This window comes from Stegodyphus dumicola, chromosome 7, assembly GCF_044657685.1.
Source record: "Stegodyphus dumicola isolate Sdum_Otavi_A_Nest chromosome 7, ASM4465768v1".
In the NCBI taxonomy this organism is placed as follows: Eukaryota; Metazoa; Arthropoda; class Arachnida; order Araneae; family Eresidae; genus Stegodyphus; species Stegodyphus dumicola.
In genome coordinates this window covers 74015677-74036521 of record NC_140774.1, presented here as the reverse complement: position 1 = coordinate 74036521, position 20845 = coordinate 74015677, and the positions used below count along the sequence as shown (strand labels likewise).

Below are 20845 nucleotides of genomic sequence, written 5' to 3'. Positions count from 1 at the left end.
CATGATGTCTTTGCAAACATACGTAGTGGATATGTATCTCGCGTAACTCAAAAACGATTGGCCATAGAATACTGAAATTATGTATATGGAACTGTTTTAACATGTAGTTGCACACCTCACTTTTTTATTGCAATCACCAAATGTGTATAAATGTATCAAATATATATATATATAAATACATCCACTTCCCTCACCTGACTTAAACATATTTCCCCAGCCTTTATTTTTGTGATCATTGGTCATAATCATATGCAGTCAAAAGTCTTTAATGCGGACATCCATAATCCGAACCTCAAAGCTACAAACTTTCTTTGCACATGCGTAAATGCATCATGCATTTACGCATACACATAATACATTTACGCTTGCATGTTTAATGTATAACGAACGGTATAAGCTAGGCTAAAATGATCTAATTATCTATTTCAGTTAATGTTGCAGATTGCGTTGTTTCTTAATCTTCTAATTGGATCCGGCTTATTATTTTTTGCAGACTGTTAGAGCAATTTTATAAAAAGTAAGCTTGAACTTTCGATTATATCAAAAAGAGTTTCCGATTCTGGAGCTGCCAAAGCATCTACAAAGCGAGAGCATGTTTTGATGTACCGCTTCCGATAGTGAAGAAAGTGACAGAGAGGTTATTGAAAACAAAAAAATTTCGATTGACAAATTAGTCGGTATTCTCAACACAGCAATTATAGGACTTGAACAGCGGAACTTTGTAACTGAAGAAGAAATTATGTCTGTTTATAGAATTAAAGAGAAAGTATTAGCACATAAAACAAAGCAACTTAAAACAACTTACATTGAAAGAAATGTTTGATAAAGTAAACAAATAAATATTAAGCTTTTTTTTTTGTTAAATTTTGATACCCTTTAGATCATAATTGCTCTTTATTTCATAAATTACGGTTTCATATTTTTAATTTTATGATTTCTGCATGCCATCTTACCAGATTTAAACTGATGATCTATAATCCGGAATCGTCGAAGTCCCGACGAGTCCGGATTAAAGACTTTTGACTGTACCTCCAATTATAAAGTTTAAATGATGAAAATATTCATGTTTTGGCAATGTCAAATTACAAAAATTTAAAAAAAAAATTATTAATTTTAAAAACAAATAATGAAATTTAACTTCAAATGTAGTTTCCTGGTTCCTGTACTTATAACTGGGAATATTTGATACTCATTATGAAAAAAATATAAATGCAAGAAGTTTGACTTTCATGCGAGAGAAATTAACTTGGATATTCAGTTTCAAAATTTGCAGTTTTTTATTTCATTTTCAACTTAGTTTGAAGAGTCAGCTAATAAAGTTAGAATAATGGAGGAAATAAGTGTAATTGAAGTGCAGACAAAAATGTGTAATAATTTAATAGGCCGTACAAGGAAGTCATGATGTCAAAATTAGTTTTTTTTTTTTTGAATTTGTATATTAAAAATTATTCACCAATCAGTAGTAAATTTAAATATATGCTTATAAATACGCCCTTTGCAAAAAAATCAAAGCACCATGAAGGAAGTGGTTGTTTTTGATGAAATTGAATATGTGTATACACAGATAATAAAATGATTAAAAAATCAAGGTCATAGTACCTGTTCACGACTCACAACTAACCTATGAGTGTTCAAATTAGTTGGTCGAATTGCCCCTAGCAGCAATGCAATGCATTCATCGAAGCAAGGAGTGGTAGAGGTTCCTAATGTCATCCTGAGACACTTTCTGCCAGGCATTCATCAGTTGTCACTCCAGATCTGCTATATTTTATGGTGTCCAAATCTGTTGGCTTAGCATGTCCCAGACATGCTGGATTGGTGAAAGGTGTGGTGACCTTGCTGACCAAGGAAGAGTATCAACTGCACGGAGACAGTCCAGACATATGCGAGTGGTATGTGGCCTGGCATTATCTTGTTGAAAAATGGCCCCAGGATGAAGTGCCATGAATGTTAATACAACCGGCCGCAGGATGGTATCAACATATCGTTGAGCAGTTAAAAGTGTACGCAGGATGACTAAAGATGACCTGCTGTCATAAGAAATAGCGCCCCACACCATCACACCAGAGCTTATGGCTTACCGCTGGTCCCGTCCTCTCCAGACACGAATACGGTGGTCATCTGCTTCAAGAGTGAAGCGGGATTCATCGCTGAACACTACACAATGCCAGTTTGATGACAGCCAAAATGATAGGCTGCAACACCACTCCAGACGACTACGCCGATCTTGTGGGGTCAGAGGCAAACATCTTAAAGGTCTCTGTGAGCGTAATCCCACCTCAGAAGTGCAGGGAGATGGTGGACAGTACCAGTCTGATAGCAGCCATGAGGAACAGCTGTGACACCACTCCAGATGACTCCATTGAGGTTGTGGCATTAAAGGCAAATGTCTTAAAGGCCTCTGCGAGCGTAACTCCACCTCAGACAAGCGTTGTGAGATGGTGGACGGTACCATGGGAGGTATAGACATGGCTGTAGTGCATTGAATAGTTGACAATGATACCGTTGGGGCAGTTTGGGCCTGGCGATCAATCATCCTATCTTGCCTCGCATTTGTGCTCCTTGGCCTTCCAGAGTCTTTATTTCATCAGCAATTTCCTTGTAGCAACCATCGCTGCCAACATCTTTGCATCGCAGTATCTGTACGCTGCAGGTGGCGGCCTATTGCTCGGTGTGACCACCCAGCTTCGTGCAACTCTACAGCGCGACCATTTTTGAAGTCACTTAGTTGTCTGTAAGGTCTTCAATATCGCTATAATGTCATCTTTAATTGCTTCTTTACGGAATTACTTTGACAGCAACAAAAAAGATAAAGTTTCTGCCTCTGTTACTGGTTTTATACTTTTCAAATTGTGCACTAGAAATGCGTGCTATGATCGCAGTTCCTGTTCATTTGCCTTGAAATTTTTTGATCATTTGCGTATTCGATCAAGATGTTTTTGTAAACCAAATTTTGTCACGATCGCTAAAGTCGTGGTGCTTCAATTTTTTTGCAAAAGAGATTTCGTGATTTGTTTTCTTTGACTAGAAAGCTTCCAGGATTTTAACAGATGGATTATATGTTGTAATTTGATATGTTTGGGATGTGAATTGGAAATTCATTTAAAGTTAGGGTTTGTTTATAGAAACAGTAAATAGACAGCGTGCATAATATCTAATTCTCATAAAATTTATTAAATTTAAATATATTTCAGATGCTCTTTAATAGATCTGAAATATATTTCGGAACTCAAGCTGCGATTCATGTAATATAAAATTTCTTCTGTCATGTTCTATATTTACATTTTTGTCTGAAATTTTTCTCCTGGATTCTCAAGTGATCTGTTCTTTTGCCATTTAACAAAGATGTGGTTTTAGCTAACAGTTTATTTTTCATAGGGTTTTGAGTACTCTAGAAGTGGAAATCCAACTAGACAATCCTTAGAAGAATGTTTGGCATCACTAGAAAGTGCAAAATATGGTGAGATTAATTATATTAACACGTTCTTGTTGCTTATCACATTTTTGACCACATAATAAAATCTTTTTATTAGCAGGTTATGTGTTCCAAGAATTATCCTGGTTATGTGAAACTGTGGATAATGGCAAATGTTATATGGTACGAAGTCTGAATCTAGATTCGTTGGGGGTTTGGTGATTCCAGACTTCAGAATTTTCTTGATTTTAGATCATCAGTTTCCTGGTTTTTATATCATCAGTTGTAAGTTATTTCACAAGCTGCCATAAATGGGTAGTCGTGTGGTATATGGCCAGTGTTTGACAAAAGCAAACAATGAGTTATCAGGTTGACACCGGAGGTATAAGTTCTGCCGTAGGTTTAAAATCAGTGATGAACTGATAGTGTTTTGGTTTGAGACACATGCCAAACAAAGTGGCAGCTATGGTACCAAATTATTAATCCTACAGATTTAGGCTAATAAATGACTGTTTTTTTTCAACATGATTGTGTTTTATTTAGTGCCAAAGGGAAATTAAGAATCCATTAAGATACTTCATTATGAAAAATTGTGTACTGCACATTCGTGAAGCATTAAGCATGTGCTAAAGAGATGTGCTATTCTCAAAATCTAATTCTTTCTCCCTTTTCACAAAAAAATTTGGTGGTCTGGAGGTGTAATTATTGGATGCTGTCATTTTGTGCTTTTTACTGCATATATTAAACAAGATTTAATGATAAAATTATGCCTAAGTTGAATGGATAAATTATGTAAGTAAAACATTATCAATGTTAAATAAAGTATTCAGCACATTATGATATATTATATTGTATGCTATAAAATATAGGTATGTAAAATATGTGACAAAAGAGAATATGCTGTCTTTTGTACCTCTGAAACTAAGGGATTCTGACATTTTAACTTGATCTGCAAAACATAAGAATGAAATTTGGAAATATAGAATTTATATTGTACAATAAAATATATTGTTTTAAAACACAATAGAAGTCAGAATCATTCGTTTTCCTACTAAATATAGAACACTATTAGTTTCCAAACCTTTTGTAGCATCATTGGGCATACATTTGGGAGACCTTACTTAGATAAATTAAAACTTTAAGGGGAAGAGAACTATGATGTTGCATCCTAATAAAATACACTAAACTCTAAAACCAAGAGTGAAAGAAATGTTAAAAAGAATTGTTAGTGGAGAAAATAATCAAATTCCCTCAGACCACTGATAGCTGAGACTGCTTACTTACATCTTTATGACCTTCATATTGGAGAGTACATTCATAGTTTGAGGGATTTCTTGCAATATACAAAAGTTTTTGTAATGAGACATATTTAGTACAGTGGAACAGTGTTGGCCATGTTTGAGATGCTATATTTTGGCTGCGCTACAGACTGTTGTCACTTTGCTTGTATTTTGAAATTTGCAAAACTTTAGGCATTTTATTTCTTTGCACCTTTAAACTGCCATGCTTGAGTCAGTGGATATGAAATTTGACTGTTTAGTGTGGGATTTGACTGTTAGATATCTCAAATTAATCATTTATAATAGATTTTAATGTATTCAAGTACACCTGCAACTGTGATTCCTTAAGGGATGTAAATAAAAAATTATTTCTAGTGAAATATTTTTGTCTTTTATGATATTGGGATTCAAAATGTGTGTGACCTTTTTCTCCATCCTGTAATACTTTTATCAGCTACACTACCTAAGAGGCTCTTAGTTAAGAGAAGAACTTCATAGTTTCAAGAGGAAAATGTAGTTATTTATTTATTTAGTTTTAATTCGTGACTATAAAACTATTTTTATTCAAGTTTTGGTATTTATCCAACATTTTCTATAATTTTTTGTTGTTCAATTTTTAAAACATTTTAAGAAAATAATATAAATCTGAATAAATGTAAATATGTGTTTCTCAGATTTTGGAAAGGAGGATCTTCTAGCAATGCTAAAAGGCATGGATATGATAAAACAGGTTGAGAACCATTGACCTAAGAGAGTGATCACTAAGCAATTTTCCATACAAGCTTTTTAGGTACTTTTCTGTTATGCGCCTGCCTCGCTTTTTGGGCCTTTCTGAAAGAGAAGTCAAACACATGCCCAAGATAGCACCATGTGGGGACTCTGTCCGTGTCTGTGTGGCAAGTGCGTAATGGAAAAGTACCACTCTTTACTAAGAATTATTAATATCTGTCTTATATATTATATTATTATCTATAAGACAACACTGCAGAAAAGTACCACTGTTTACTAAGCATTATTAATATCTAATTAGTATCACTCTTTACTAAGAATTATTAATATTATCAATATCTAATGCAATTATTATTTTTTACTGAATCACTTAATGGAATTCAGAAGTCAAACAACAAAAATCAGCGTTAATTCACAAAATTTTCACAGGACTAGTTTCGATGGTTTTACCGAACCATCATCTTCAGCTGCAAAACCGCAAATGAACAAGATAGGAAATAATGTTTAGATAAGATAAGAAAGCCTGGACAAGAATAAGCAAGTGGCGCCATCTGTTGGCGAAACCAGAACTAAAACATAATTTCTCTAAAAGCCGAAGGCAAATTTGGATTGGAATTAGGATCGTTAACTAGAACAGAAAGATTTTTATGAATGTGAAATGCCTCTAGAAAATCCAGTTCTCCAATGGAAGATGTTTTTTGAATAATTTTGGCAGCAGAAAAATTGAAAGTGTGATTTTCGGACCAACAATGTTGAGCAACAGAAGACTTCTGTGTTTCCTTTTTTCTAACATATGCCTCATGTTCTTTGACGCGAAATTTTAAGGCTCTCTTAGTTTGGCCAATGTAAATTAAACCGCACTGGCAAGGAATCCTATAAATACCCCAGGAATTCATATCCGGAATGGGGTCCTTGAGTATAGAAGTTGGAATTTTATTGATGGGAGAGTAAACAACCCGAAAGTTAAATTTCTGCAAAATATGTGCAACTTTATAGCTAATTGATGGAAAGAAGGGAATGACAACAGAATTTTTATAATCTCCTAAAATAAGAGTGTGGCTTTTAGTGTGTTGAGATGAGAATTTTTTAACTGCTTGATTAATAATGTTGGGTGAAAAGCCCCTGTCAATAGCTATTGCTTTTAAATAATTTAGTTCTTCATCAAGGGCTAGTTTGGAGGAGCAAACTTGAAGAGCACGGAAAACATAGGAATAAAATGAAGCTAACTTTTGTTTAGTCGGATGACATGATTTAAAGTGTGGTGGAAGGCAAACCGATGAAGGTTTACGGTAAACTGTAGTACTGAAGTTGGATGTGTTACGTGTGACCAGAATGTCGAGAAACGGAAGAGAATTGCAAGTCTCAAGTTCAAAAGTGAACTGAATAGCAGGATCAATAGAATTCATTGTTGAAAGAACTCTATTTAAATCATCTTTATTACCTTCAAACAGGGTAAAAGTATCGTCTACGTAGCGGAACCATGCCGGGAAGTTTAAAGTTTCAAACAATTTTGATTCATAATAATGCATGTAGATATCAGCCAGGATGGGACTGAGGGGGCTTCCCATGGCTAATCCCTCAGTTTGCTTGTAATATTTATTTTGGAAAACAAAATGTGTTTGTTTCAAACAGAGTTGAGTGAGAGAAATTAGCTCATCAATTTCGATGCAAGAGAAATGAAATTCGCGAAGTCTGGTTTCTAGACATCTTAATGCACCCTCCACTGGGACATTGGTGAATAATGATTTTACATCAAAAGAAACCATGAGTAAATTACGAGGAGAAATGTTTTTAACCTTTTTTACAAACTCTATTGAATTTTTTATGGTGTAAATGTTATTGTCTAATAGAGTGGAAAATCTAGAAACTAAATATTTAGCTAATGGATACGAGGCAGTACCTAAATTTGATACAATAGGGCGGAAAGGAATACCACTTTTATGAATTTTGGGAAGAGCATATAATCTGGCACAATTCGCAACAGATGGGATAAGCGAATGTTTTAAGTTGCTTGAAATGATTTGCGAAGATTTGATCGCAGTTTTTATTTTGGATAAGTCCGAAGGTGAAGGATCTTTAGGGATCGGATTATATGGTCCTTCGTTTAAGAGTTTAGTGACACCATCGATGTAAGTGTTCTTATCCATGACGACTATCTGGCCACCTTTGTCGGCCTTTGAAATGACAATATCCGGGTTAGAATGAATCTCGCGCATTGTAGCTCTTTCTCTCGCAGTTAGATTTGGTTTCAAAGGTTTATTATTGAATTTCACATTATGAGCGATAAGATGCCTAATCATTTCTTTCTGTGAATCTGAAACTTTACTGAACTTGAAAGCTTTTTCGATAGGAGCCAAAATCTTTGGAATCGAGGGTTTACAGGTTTGTGAGAAGTTAAAATTATATTTTAGAATTCTCTCTTGTTCTTCTGAAAGACTAACATTAGAAATATTAACTATTGGCTTGATGTTTACAATGGGAAGATTTTTTGAACTACTTGAACTGGAAGACTGTAAAAGAAGTTTTTCGAATTTAACTGCAAGGGTGTTTTTATGACGGTTAACTGCATTCTCCGTTCTAGACCAAGACTTTTGTTCAAGGGCAGTGAATTTTGGATATGTTTTAGCGAGTTCCAGATGAAGCTTATAGAGTTCATGTTCAATTTTGGACAACTGTTGACGTGTATCCCTTATCACGGACCGAAGTAAGGCAAGTTTGCAAGAAACCAGACTTCGCGAATTTCATTTCTCTTGCATCGAAATTGATGAGCTAATTTCTCTCACTCAACTCTGTTTGAAACAAACACATTTTGTTTTCCAAAATAAATATTACAAGCAAACTGAGGGATTAGCCATGGGAAGCCCCCTCAGTCCCATCCTGGCTGATATCTACATGCATTATTATGAATCAAAATTGTTTGAAACTTTAAACTTCCCGGCATAGTTCCGCTACGTAGACGATACTTTTACCCTGTTTGAAGGTAATAAAGATGATTTAAATAGAGTTCTTTCAACAATGAATTCTATTGATCCTGCTATTCAGTTCACTTTTGAACTTGAGACTTGCAATTCTCTTCCGTTTCTCGACATTCTGGTCACACGTAACACATCCAACTTCAGTACTACAGTTTACCGTAAACCTTCATCGGTTTGCCTTCCACCACACTTTAAATCATGTCATCCGACTAAACAAAAGTTAGCTTCATTTTATTCCTATGTTTTCCGTGCTCTTTAAGTTTGCTCCTCCAAACTAGCCCTTGATGAAGAACTAAATTATTTAAAAGCAATAGCTATTGACAGGGGCTTTTCACCCAACATTATTAATCAAGCAGTTAGAAAATTCTCATCTCAACACACTAAAAGCCACACTCTTATTTTAGGAGATTATAAAAATTCTGTTGTCATTCCCTTCTTTCCATCAATTAGCTATAAAGTTGCACATATTTTGCAGAAATTTAACTTTCGGGTTGTTTACTCTCCCATCAATAAAATTCCAACTTCTATACTCAAGGACCCCATTCCGGATATGAATTCCTGGGGTATTTATAGGATTCCTTGCCAGTGCGGTTTAATTTACATTGGCCAAACTAAGAGAGCCTTAAAATTTCGCGTCAAAGAACATGAGGCATATGTTAGAAAAAAGGAAACACAGAAGTCTTCTGTTGCTCAACATTGTTGGTCCGAAAATCACACTTTCAATTTTTCTGCTGCCAAAATTATTCAAAAAACATCTTCCATTGGAGAACTGGATTTTCTAGAGGCATTTCACATTCATAAAAATCTTTCTGTTCTAGTTAACGATCCTAATTCCAATCCAAATTTGCCTTCGGCTTTTAGAGAAATTATGTTTTAGTTCTGGTTTCGCCAACAGATGGCGCCACTTGCTTATTCTTGTCCAGGCTTTCTTATCTTATCTAAACATTATTTCCTATCTTGTTCATTTGCGGTTTTGCAGCTGAAGATGATGGTTCGGTAAAACCATCGAAACTAGTCCTGTGAAAATTTTGTGAATTAACGCTGATTTTTGTTGTTTGACTTCTGAATCAGTATTTATTCGGCGTGTTATTGTGTCTTAATCACTTAATGGAAGTTCGCACATGTTAATTTGAACATATTACTAGTTGTAGGCATTTGTCGATACAAAACTTTGTCAAGCCTTATTTTGTTAGTTTTTGGGCAAACTTAGGTTGTCTAGTTACTTTTTACCTCGGAAGCATAAATTACTGTTGTATTTCTACAGAGAAATTTTTTTATGTCGAAGATCAGCTCAAAAGTAAAGTTAGTTGAAAAAATTATAAAGTATTGAAAAAAACTAGACATATTTATTGAGTCACCCTGTTACCATGGTGTTAGTGAAACCATCTGCCTTGGGTCTGCTAAACCAAAAATTACTTTCATATAACTGAGTATGCTGCAACTTTCAAGATGTATAAAATTCTAGTTTGTTAATTCTTTATATACAGTCAAAAGTCGTTAATCCGGACTCGTCGGGACTTCAGCGTTTCCGGATTATCGATTTTTCCGGATTATAGATCATCAGTTTAAATCTGGTAAGATGGCATGCAGAAATTATAAAATTAAAAATATGAAACCGTAATTTATGAACTGAAGGGTATCAAAATTTACAAAAAAAAAAAAAAAAAAAGCTTAATATTTATTTGTTTACTTTATTAAACATTTCTTTCAATGTAAGTTGTTTAAGTTGCTTCGTTTTTTATGTGATAATACATTCTCTTTAATTCTATAAACAGACATAATTTCTTGTTCAGTTACAAAGTTCTGCTGTTCAAGTCCTATAATTGCTGTGTCTAGAATACCGACTAATTTGCCAATCGAAATTTTTTCATTTTCAATAACCTCTGTCACTTTCTTCGCTATCGGAAGCAAATTATAATGACAAGGAATTTGATTTAAATCATATCAAAGACGGAGTACATCGAGATGAAATACTACATTTAGTAAGGAATTATAAGCCAAATAAAATAAAAACATCTGCCCTGAAGATAAGGATAGTGCTGACAGATCAAGTTCCAATTCATTGTGCGCTCGCCGCGGCATTAAAGATAAACAAACGTTAAAGTTTAGATAAACAAAGGATATTCCTTTATCCATTTTTTTGCAGCAATTCCACTTTTTGTTTAATGAACTTCGAAATATACTTTCGCTTTATAAATCCTTTACATATTAGTAAATATATATCAGAAATTCTATTTGACATAATCGAAAGTTCAAGCTTACTTTTATAAAATTGCTCTAACAGTCTGCAAAAAATAATAAGCCGGATCCAATTCGAAGATTAAGGAACAACGCAATCTGCAACATTAACTGAAATAGATAATTAGATAATTTTAGCTTAGCTTATACCGTCCGTTATACATTAAACGCGCACTCGTAAACGTATTTTGCGCATGTGCACAAGCATATTTGCGGCCGTAAAGGTCTTACACGTATGCGTCAAAGCGACGCATGCGCAGAAAGTTTGTAGCTTTGAGGTCCGGATTATAGATCATTCCGGATTATGGGTGTCCAAATTAACGACTTTTGACTGTATAACTTATATTTTTGTACCTTACCAGTTAAGTTTTTTATAGGTGTTTTCCAAAATTGTTTTATTTAGCTGTAAGTTGTCAGTCTTTAGAATTATTGTTATTAATATTTAGAATTATTGTTATTAATATTTAGAATTATTATTACTATTTTTTTTTCTTTTCAGCTCTATGCTTTGCTTCGGGATTAGCAACAACATTAAGTCTAATACATCTGTTACAGTCTGGGGAACATGTTGTATGTTTTGATGATCTTTATGGAGGTAATATGCAATCACATCTTGATTTTTTTTCATGCTATTCAAGTAGAATATGTTATATGTAGTAAAGAAACTGATTTTCTTAGTTTTATTTTAAATGTTAACATAGTTATTGGTAGAAGAGTGACTACTGGTTAAAACTCAGTTTACTATTTAGATTCCTTGCACATTGTTAATTTAGTTAGTAACCTAGGATATTCACACTTTGCTGATAAAGTAAATAAATTGTGGTACTATACCATTTTAGGGACAGTAAAAAATTGCAGCAAAAATATATGCACGAGAGGTGCCAAATCTAACTAACATGCCGAAGTGTGTAAATTTAGATAGTTCTATATTTATAAGTTGCCATTTAATTTTTAAATTTTTTTCTAACAACGATATGGATTTAAGAATTTGGGAATTGCCCAATGACGAAAAGTCTACAGTAGAATTTTTTCAAAGAACAGGCATCATTCATGACAGAAAATTATGTTCAAACAACCACAAGATGAAATAATGCTTTAGTGGTAACTCAGTAGTGAAATGGCTGTGCAGGAAAGAAACCAGTAATGAGAAGAAAGGATTAAGAAGTCAAAATTGGTTCGAAGGATCGAAAATCCCCTTCCTTACAACCATTAGGTTCATTTATTTTTATTATCAGGAGATGACATCTGTTGAATTTTGTGAACTCCAGTTGAAGATGAACCACAATACAACTGTAGACTGGAACAGTTACATGCTTGAGGTGTGTGCCGCAACTTTATTTACTCGGCCTAACTTGAAAATCAGCGGATGGGGCAAAATTATTGAAGTAGATGAAAGCCTTTTCAATTTAAGAAAGAATAACGCTGGACGGGTTTTTCCGCCACAATTTTGTTATCGGTGGATTATGCAGACAATTGAATGAATGTTTCTTCTTAATCGCTGTTCAGAATGATTGACGAAAACTTTATTGAATGTCATAAAAGAAAATATTGCAGAAGGAAGCATATTTTTTATCCTGACTGCTGGAAATTATACAAGTCTGACTGCTGGAAATTATACAAGTCGGATGAACTGCAAAATCTTGGTTTTGAACATTTTACTGTCAATCACAACTACAATTTTGTGAACCCCGAAAGTGAGTGTCATAGACAAACAGTAGAGTGGCTGTGGGGCAGTGCTAAATGGCATAATAAGTTGCACTGCTCGACAGCATTTCAATTATTATTTGTCCGAGTTTATGTACAGATGCTCACACAAAAAAACTGAAATATTCTCTGCTATGATGGAAGACATAACTGAAATTAAATTGGATATATAATTTTTTTATGTTTAGCCTTTTGTTTATAAATTATAATAACAAAAAATGTATTTTCATGAAATTAACCTTTCATGTAAACTAAAACAATAATCTTAGATAGTTATTTACTATTATGTGTCCTTTCTTGCATTAGGGTTAACGTAATTATTTTTGGCAGCATTGGCATCAACAGTAGTTTGGCGATTTTTTACGGCCATTATAACAGGAATTGTACCTAAATTGTTTGTTTTTGTGCAATTTGATACTTGAAGTCGGTCATCTATTTCATAATTATATTTCATAATTCAATCACACAAAGAAAAAATTTAACTAAAATGTTTGTCATTATAAATAAATTTGGGTACTTTTCCATTTTGCCGGCGCAAGCGATAAAGTCGCCAAAAATGCTACAACCGATACCAAACAGAAATCCTTGTTGGTAACCTTTTGTGCCTCATTTTCAAAACAAGTCACAGCCATTTCATATCAGATTGTTTGCTTCTTTCAATACTGGCATACAGTTACATAGAATTTTTACCAGATAGCTCAATTATGGCTTAAGATCTCAATTATGCCTCAGCAATTTTATGCCCTAAGACCATTCGCGGTAATTAAGTCAATTAGGATGCAATCCCACTGCTCATCCAAAGGTGAAAATATAGAAAAGGCGAAGTCAAGGGTTAAATTCATCATTTCTAATGAGAATGCACTATCAAAGTAAAGCACTGTGGTTTTACATAATTTCTGAGTAAGCTATTCGTACGAATTGAAATGATTCTTGCATATAAACTTGTATTCCAAATCAAGATTTAACTTGAAATTGATGTAGATAATTACTGACAGAATTAGACTTTTGTAGCATAGTTTACACGAGATGAGATCACTTGGGGTCGGGTGATATGAAATGGCGAATCAGGATGTTGTACCATTAAAGCGCAGTTATTCTTAAATTAATGTCTTTTTACAAATTTATGGTCTTTATTTATTGTCTTTTTACTAAATTTTAAATGATATTAGAAAGTTTATGTCTTCAAAATAAAAATTTTTTAGAACTAACATTTGTTAAAATTTTTTATATGTATACTGTGTGTTGTCGCCAATAAAGTCTGCTTGGCGAGACTCGCACCGGCGAAACAGAAAAGTACCTAAATTTCTTTATTACATGATACTGATTTTCATTTAATGTGATGTTAATAATTTTTTAATAGCAAACAGTAATAATTATAAATTAAAAAGCCGATTTAAATTTAAATGCAATTTGTAGTTTTTTATCAGCATATGCTGATAAGTTGTCAAATAGTACACGTGAAACTTGATAAGTTTTGGATCGGTCAGCAGGGATATAAACAATAATGTGGTTAATCTTTGGATTATGGTAACTTAACGATTTTTTGGCGAAAATTTGGTGACCAACCCTGTTACAGCACCCTGCTAGTTTTTTTTTTTTTTTTGACTCCATTTTGTTTTCACGAAGTAAAGGCATTTTTTTTTTACTCAACATTTTTTCTCAACAATCTGCTAGCCGAATTACGCTTATGCTAGAACTTTTATGGAACAAAAATGCTTAATCATGACGAAGATTAGGTGCGAAATTCGGAGAAAGTGCAGAATCGCCCACTGCTTGCGGCGTTTTAAAGAATTTCACACACACGGTATCCATGTGCATGTCGACCTATTTTCACTTAAAAAAAATATCCCAGAATTGCACAAAAATGGCATTGCGCACACTCTTGACTTTATCCATGTACACTGCTAAAGTTCTAGCTAGTAACCTTTATCGCCTTACCAAAATGTCACCAAACTACCTGTTACCATATTCCAAAGATTAGCCCAATAAGGTTTTATCGTAGAACTAACAAGTACAAGTAACCCTCATATAGCATGGTAGACAGGTTCCTACAAAATGCTGTGTTGTGTCAAACTGTGTTGTACGATACCCAGAGCTAGTATAAAAAGAGGGGTTATGTTCCAAGAACTTATTAAAAATATTTTTTAAAATTATACATAAACAACTTAATTTTTATTAAAATTATATATGTATGTACAATACAAAACATGAAATATTACATATTTTAATATAACACAACTTTAGTTTAATAAATTTCTTCGTTGTCATTGGTCACTATAATCAACAGAGAACATTTCTTCGGTGGAACGAGATTGCTTTTACTTTCAAAATTTCTTTCTTCATTTAAAGTTCTGCCATTTTCTTCCCTCTTTAAAAAATCTGTAATTTTACTTTGCTTACTAGTTCTTACCGGGCCATTATAAATTTCTCGATACAGAGCTAGACAGTTTTGCTGCTCCCTTTTGAATTTTCTGATTATTTCTGTGGAAAGGTCTGCACTCAAGAAAAATAACTCGAGATTTTCAGCTAAGCATAGGGCTTGGTTTAATTTTTTTAATGTTAAATTATTAACTCCACAATCTTCATCAGTGGTAGTATCTCAGAATTGATTTGATTTACAGCTTCGGATGCCATTTCTATCAAATCTTCTTCTTTTGCTAATAAATCTTGAATGCCATCTATAGCCATGTTCACAAAACCTTTGCCTCCAATTGATTTAGCAAGTTTTAATATGCCACCAATTTCATTTTCTGACAATTCGTGCATGTTTTCTATTTCAACTAAAGAGGACCATATCTTCTTCTACCATACATTTAACATTGATGCTTTCAGTGACAAAGATTCTGATTCAGTTCTTGATTGAAAATGTCTTCCAAGCTTCCATTAAATTAAATGATTTTGAATCATTACGTCTAAAATTTACTCTAATGCTCTTCTTACGTAATATATTTTAAAGGTATAAATAATGCCTTGTTCCAATGGTTGGAATAACAAAGTAGTGTTAGATGGTAGGAATAGTTTTTTGACATTGGGATGATTAAAATCTTGTGGGTGACATGGAGCATTATCTAATAGTAGTAAGCGCCTCGAAGCTCAAATTTTTCTGCCTTAACCCTTTGCGGCACAGTGTGTCCGGTTTGGATACGCCTAAAAATTTTCATCTTTATGTGCAGAAAAATTGTTTGAGAAAGGATTTATAGGTTACTATAGGTTACTCTGAACCTTCTTTATTTATAGTAGATGGCAGCTCAACACAAATCAGTCCATATATTTTAGCCATGTTTAGTTTTTAAGACCCTCATTTTTCAAAGAAATCTTCCAGATTTTTTTAGGGTATAAAAGGAATTATTTGAAAAGAAATTTCCATGTTATTTTTTTGGCTGTATGCTAATCTCCTTATTCTATTATTAGTTTTAAATTTTTACCTTGAAATCTTGCTTAAAATCAAACGGGAAACCCTAGGTGTGCCCAGACCGGGCTCATCAATAATCTAGGACAACTGAGAGTCTGTATTCTATGTTTCTCCGCATCTCATCGGTCAGTTCATTGACAACAATGCTCGTTTCATCACTCTTTTTGAAGCTCTATTCAATCAGTTTGCCCACTTTGGGCACAATCACAGAATTAAAATGATAAGCACTATCTTCACAGAATTTTACTTGTGTACTCCTCTAGGCCTAATTAGACTGCCTACCTTTTTTTTTTTTAATCAAAACTCCCAACTTTAAAAGGTAGAGTGCCAGAAAGGGTTAAATAACGTTCAGTGTCTGGCACAAAATAATTAAAAACCAGTCTTTAAATATATTCCCAGCTACCCAAGCTCTTGGATTTGCTTTCCAATATAACCGGTAAGGTGTTTTTTTTTATGCCTTTAAGTGCACGAGTATTTAAAGATCTATAAACTAACAAGGGTTTTGTCATAAAGTCCAAAGTCATACTGCACAAAAGTAGCGTTAGACAATTTTTAGACACCACACAGGTAGCGAATCTCGGAAGACAGCTGGCAGATTTTACAAAACAAGAATTCTTATGTGTTAAATGACTATATGAAAGCTTTGCACAATATGGAAAAACTTCACGCGGAGTTCATTAAATTTCTTTGAGTGCTTGGGCAATTTTCTTACATTGTTAAAGCGAAACCGTGTTATAGGAAAGGAAAACCGTGTTGTAGAGGGTTTTCACAATTTATGAATTGTATTATAGCGAAACCATGTTGTAGGAGGGCTACCTGTATTTAATAAGTTATCTTAACCAGCAAGCTTATTATTTTTTTATTATGTAGAAATTATGAAATTAAAAGAATAAATTAGTCATTTATGAAATACTAAAGCATTTATGACTTTAAGAGAATCAAAATTTACAAAAAAATTCCATTTGTTTGTTTTATTAAACATTTCTTTTAATATAAGTAGTTTAAGTTTCTTCATTTCTTCTGCTAAACTTTCTGTTTAATTTTATAGACAAGACATAATTTTTTTGTTCAATTCCAAAATTCCACTGCTCAAATCCTGTAAATGCCATGTTGAGAATTTCCAGTAAACTGTAAATCAAAATTTCTTTGTTCTTAACAATTTCTCTGTCATTTTCTACCCTATCTGTAGCAATATTTTCGGATATAAAACCGTACTACTGATTTCATTGTCTGTTAGTTGAATGATGATTGGGGTATTGATGTCATAAAAGAGAATTTTTGCTGTATAAGAGGGGTGTCCAAATTTTATGACAGTAGGAGTTGCATGGTAGATTTCATGAAAGCTCAAGAGCCACAGCTAGAGTTTCCAAGAGCCTCAAATTCATATTTATATCATTTTTAAAATAATGAAATATTTGAAACAAATTAATGAGAATTGTGTTTGATAATTAATGAGTGCATAAAAATGTGAAATTTTATTTCTCTTCGGCATTCCAACAAGTCAAAATTTGAAACCACTGTATGATGCATTTGAGTGTTTTCAGATAAAAACAAGCATTTTCTTTCATATAAATAAATCACTCCTTTTAAAAACAAGCTGAATGTTTTTTCTTAAATTTGAGCTCCTATACAGTGTTTGGTACTTATGAGTTATCACCTTAATAGCCTTATTATTACCTTAGTAGAAGTCTATAAATTTTCAGAATGTGTCCAACTCTAGCAACCATTCTCATAACAGTCCTTTAATCAAGCATGTCACCATTTTCATATGTGTTCTATTTGTTGTATTCTAAGTTCCAATGGTTTTTATATACAAATCATGATTTTTTTTTTTTTTTTTTTTTTTTTTTTTTTTTGCCTTAATTTTAAAATATGCACTAATAGAATTTGCCAGCAGTGGTAGAAACTTTGGTAAAATTTCCTTAGAAATATAGACTAATTTTGTCACAAAAGCTCTGATGAAAATAATGAGGAAATGCATTTGGCAGATAGCCTGTGTTACCAAGGTTTTACCTGTTGCTGAGTATCTGCAGTTCTCAGCCATTTTTTTAAGCAAAAACAGATTGATGTGTATTTAGGGAGAATAACACAAAAACTTTTCAGAAAGAATGTAAGAGTTTTACTTTTTTAACATACCACATAATCCTTATTTAACAATTAAAATCTCTATTTTAAGTTGCTGAAGTATGTTTTCTTTTCATATGCTGATAATGTTTGTCAGCTTTTGATAAATATAAAAAATTTGGGAATCATTTTTAAAAAAGTCGCAAAAATCACAAACTTGCACTTGATAAATAGCAGCTGTGTGTGCCCGCTAAGTAAGTTGATTGTGTTAATATGTGTGACAGTGTTTTAGGGAAAAAAAATAAGTTGTACGGGATAGTGTGTGTAGCAGAGAAACTGTTATTAGAGAAATAAAAATTATTTAAAAATAATATTAACTTTTTAGGCTTTTGCATGAAAATTAATAACTTTATTTTCCCATAAAATTAACATTAACAACCAACACACACAGATCAAATATAACTTGAAATAACTGAATTAATTCCTTAGATGCGAACTGGATTATAAGTTAAATTTTTTCTAAGGCTAATGGTACTTTTTGAAAGAATTGACATATCTTTCAAAGCTTCAGAAAGATTTTAAGTTCCAAGTCTCAAATCTTTGAACTGTTTTCACCATTTGAATCTTTTGAACCCTAAGCTAAAAATATGTTAAACACTTTAACATGTTGATGGCAATGCAAATATGCATTGTTCTTTTCATGCGGCAGAGCTTAAATTAATGGTCAGTTTTGTGGGGCGGAGCAGTGCCAAATTATAAAATAAAAAAATAAAAAAATTATAAGTTAAAATTATAAATTTAAATTATTATATTACAGTATAAAATTATATATTTTATAATATACTATAAATTATTTTGTTGTATTTTTTTATATACAAGCATATTTTAGTAGTTTTTGATATACAAGCATGACCCAACGGTGAGTCACTCTACGGAATAGACAAGTATGACCCACTGGTGGGTCAGGCCGGCCCATGTAGTATGGCCACGTAGAGAAGTATGACTCACCGGTGGGTCAGGCTGGTGTCAACGTGTTAAGTTAAAACTGTGAAACGAAAAGTTTTATTGATGACTAGTATAAAAGAATTCACTGAAAACAGAAGGTGACTGCATCTTCATTGGTGTCAGAATCATCATTTCCACTCATGACAGCCCTGAATTTTGCATTATTTCAGAAATTTTCAGCCTAATTTGCCAGATATTTCTCTATGCATTATTTAAAAATTTTGAATTTCTTGAATTGGCTTGATAATTCTAAATATACACTCTATAATTTAAAAAAAAAAAAAAAATCGATTCACAAAAAAGGAGTTGCCCAATGCATACAAAAATTGGTGAATAGGAAGATTATGTACAAAATAGAAAATGATTAAAATTTCAGAACAATTGAATGATTTTTTTCAGAGTTACATAGTTACAAAGTAACGAGCTCAATAAGGTGGTGACCCACCTCTAGCAAAAACAGAAAAAGCTGCTACATGTCATGGCATAGACTCCTAGATGGTCACCTGCAGTATTTCTTGCCAAATTTGCTCCACTTGTCAGGCTAGGTCATCAGCATTCTCTAGTAGATACAGTCGCCTTCCCATCGTATTCCAGGTATGTTCGATGGGAGAGAGATCTGGTGATCTGGCTGGCCAAGGAAGTGTTTGACAAGCTGTAAGACAGTTCCTAGCAAGACGTGTCATATGTGGTCTGGCATCATATTACTAAAAAATAAGGCCAGGGTACTGCAAAAGGAACAGTAGAAAAACAGGTCTCGGAATGTTGTCAACCTATTGCTGTTCTGTAAGTGTATTCATTTTGATGACGACCAAAGGGGTCCGGCTATCAAGGGAAATGGCACTCCAGATCATCACTCCTGGTTGAGGGCGTGTGTGTTGTGCAATAGTGAAAGCAGGATCGGTATGCTGTTCTGCACGACACAGCTGGAAGTGGGATTCGTTGCTAAAGACTATATGTCTTCAGTCAGCATCATTCCAACCTGATCGAGCTAAGTGATGCTTAAAACCATTGTAATCTGACTGGAGAGTTGCAGGCATTTGTGACAGGTGGCTTAACTGTCAGTACGAGCGTAGATTTCACTCTATCAGCCATCTGTGAATGGTCATGGTGGATATTCGTGTGTAAGTCGCATGTCTGATAGTTGACAGTGGTGAATCAGGCACTGTGACAGCTGACCTGACAATCACTCTGTTCTCCCAATCTATTGTGGCCCTAGCTAACCTGCTACCATCATGATGCCAAAATCTGCCATTGTCCACCCATTCTTGCCAGTATCTTCTAATCACCAAATCGCTTTGACTCGGATGATGAGCGATTCTCCAATTTGCCCAACCTGTTTCTTTCAATCTAATGATGCGACCTCTTTCAGACTCTGACATTTGTTTGTAATGAGTTGAATCCTGTGGCAAGGCAATTTTCAGTCATTGAAAGGTATCCTGAATCGCAATGCAACAGAAATTTTTAACAACAGTTAAAACCTTATATACATCTGCTGGATGTGTAGTTCCGATACGCTGAGATTGCAGTATGCTTTCATTGGACACCAAATTTTAATAATTTGCATATTTGGTCAAAACATTTATGCATATGAAATTTCAAATCAATCAGATGATTCCTTTTTGGTACATCAATTTTTTTGTTATATAGTGTAGGTAGCCAGCTACTAATAAATCTGGCAACTCATGTTTTGATATACAGAGGGTGTTTACACACTTTTAGAATGATTTTGGGGCCATTTAATTAACGTTTAATTAACGTTTAAAAGACTACTCTTCTTAAATGCTCTTTTTTCTGGATTATAAGTCTGCATCGTAGTTTCCATGATAAAAGGACTTTTCATCTGCTTTCTTTTTATCTTTCTTTTCTTTCTTTTTTAGTCCATCAATAATGGTGGGTTTGTGCTTAGAAGGAGTTCTTTTCTAGACATTAAAGGCACAATAGTCCATAGGTGAAACATCGGAACTTTGCAGGAATACATTGAAAATGTATATATGCAATACCAGTAACAGCCTTCATTTTCTCA

At 33.6% G+C, this 20845-nt stretch overlaps 1 protein-coding gene across 1 annotated transcript in view; it reads left to right on the top strand.

Moving 5' to 3' along the window:
* The window catches only part of Cth (Cystathionine gamma-lyase), a 70739-nt gene that overhangs the window by 2557 nt on the left and 47337 nt on the right, over nucleotides 1-20845 (top strand). Inside the window, exons 2-3 of the mRNA XM_035361944.2 lie at nucleotides 3379-3460; nucleotides 11137-11232. Of these exons, the coding sequence (XP_035217835.1) occupies nucleotides 3379-3460; nucleotides 11137-11232 (178 nt within the window). The remainder of the gene's footprint in view (nucleotides 1-3378; nucleotides 3461-11136; nucleotides 11233-20845) is intronic.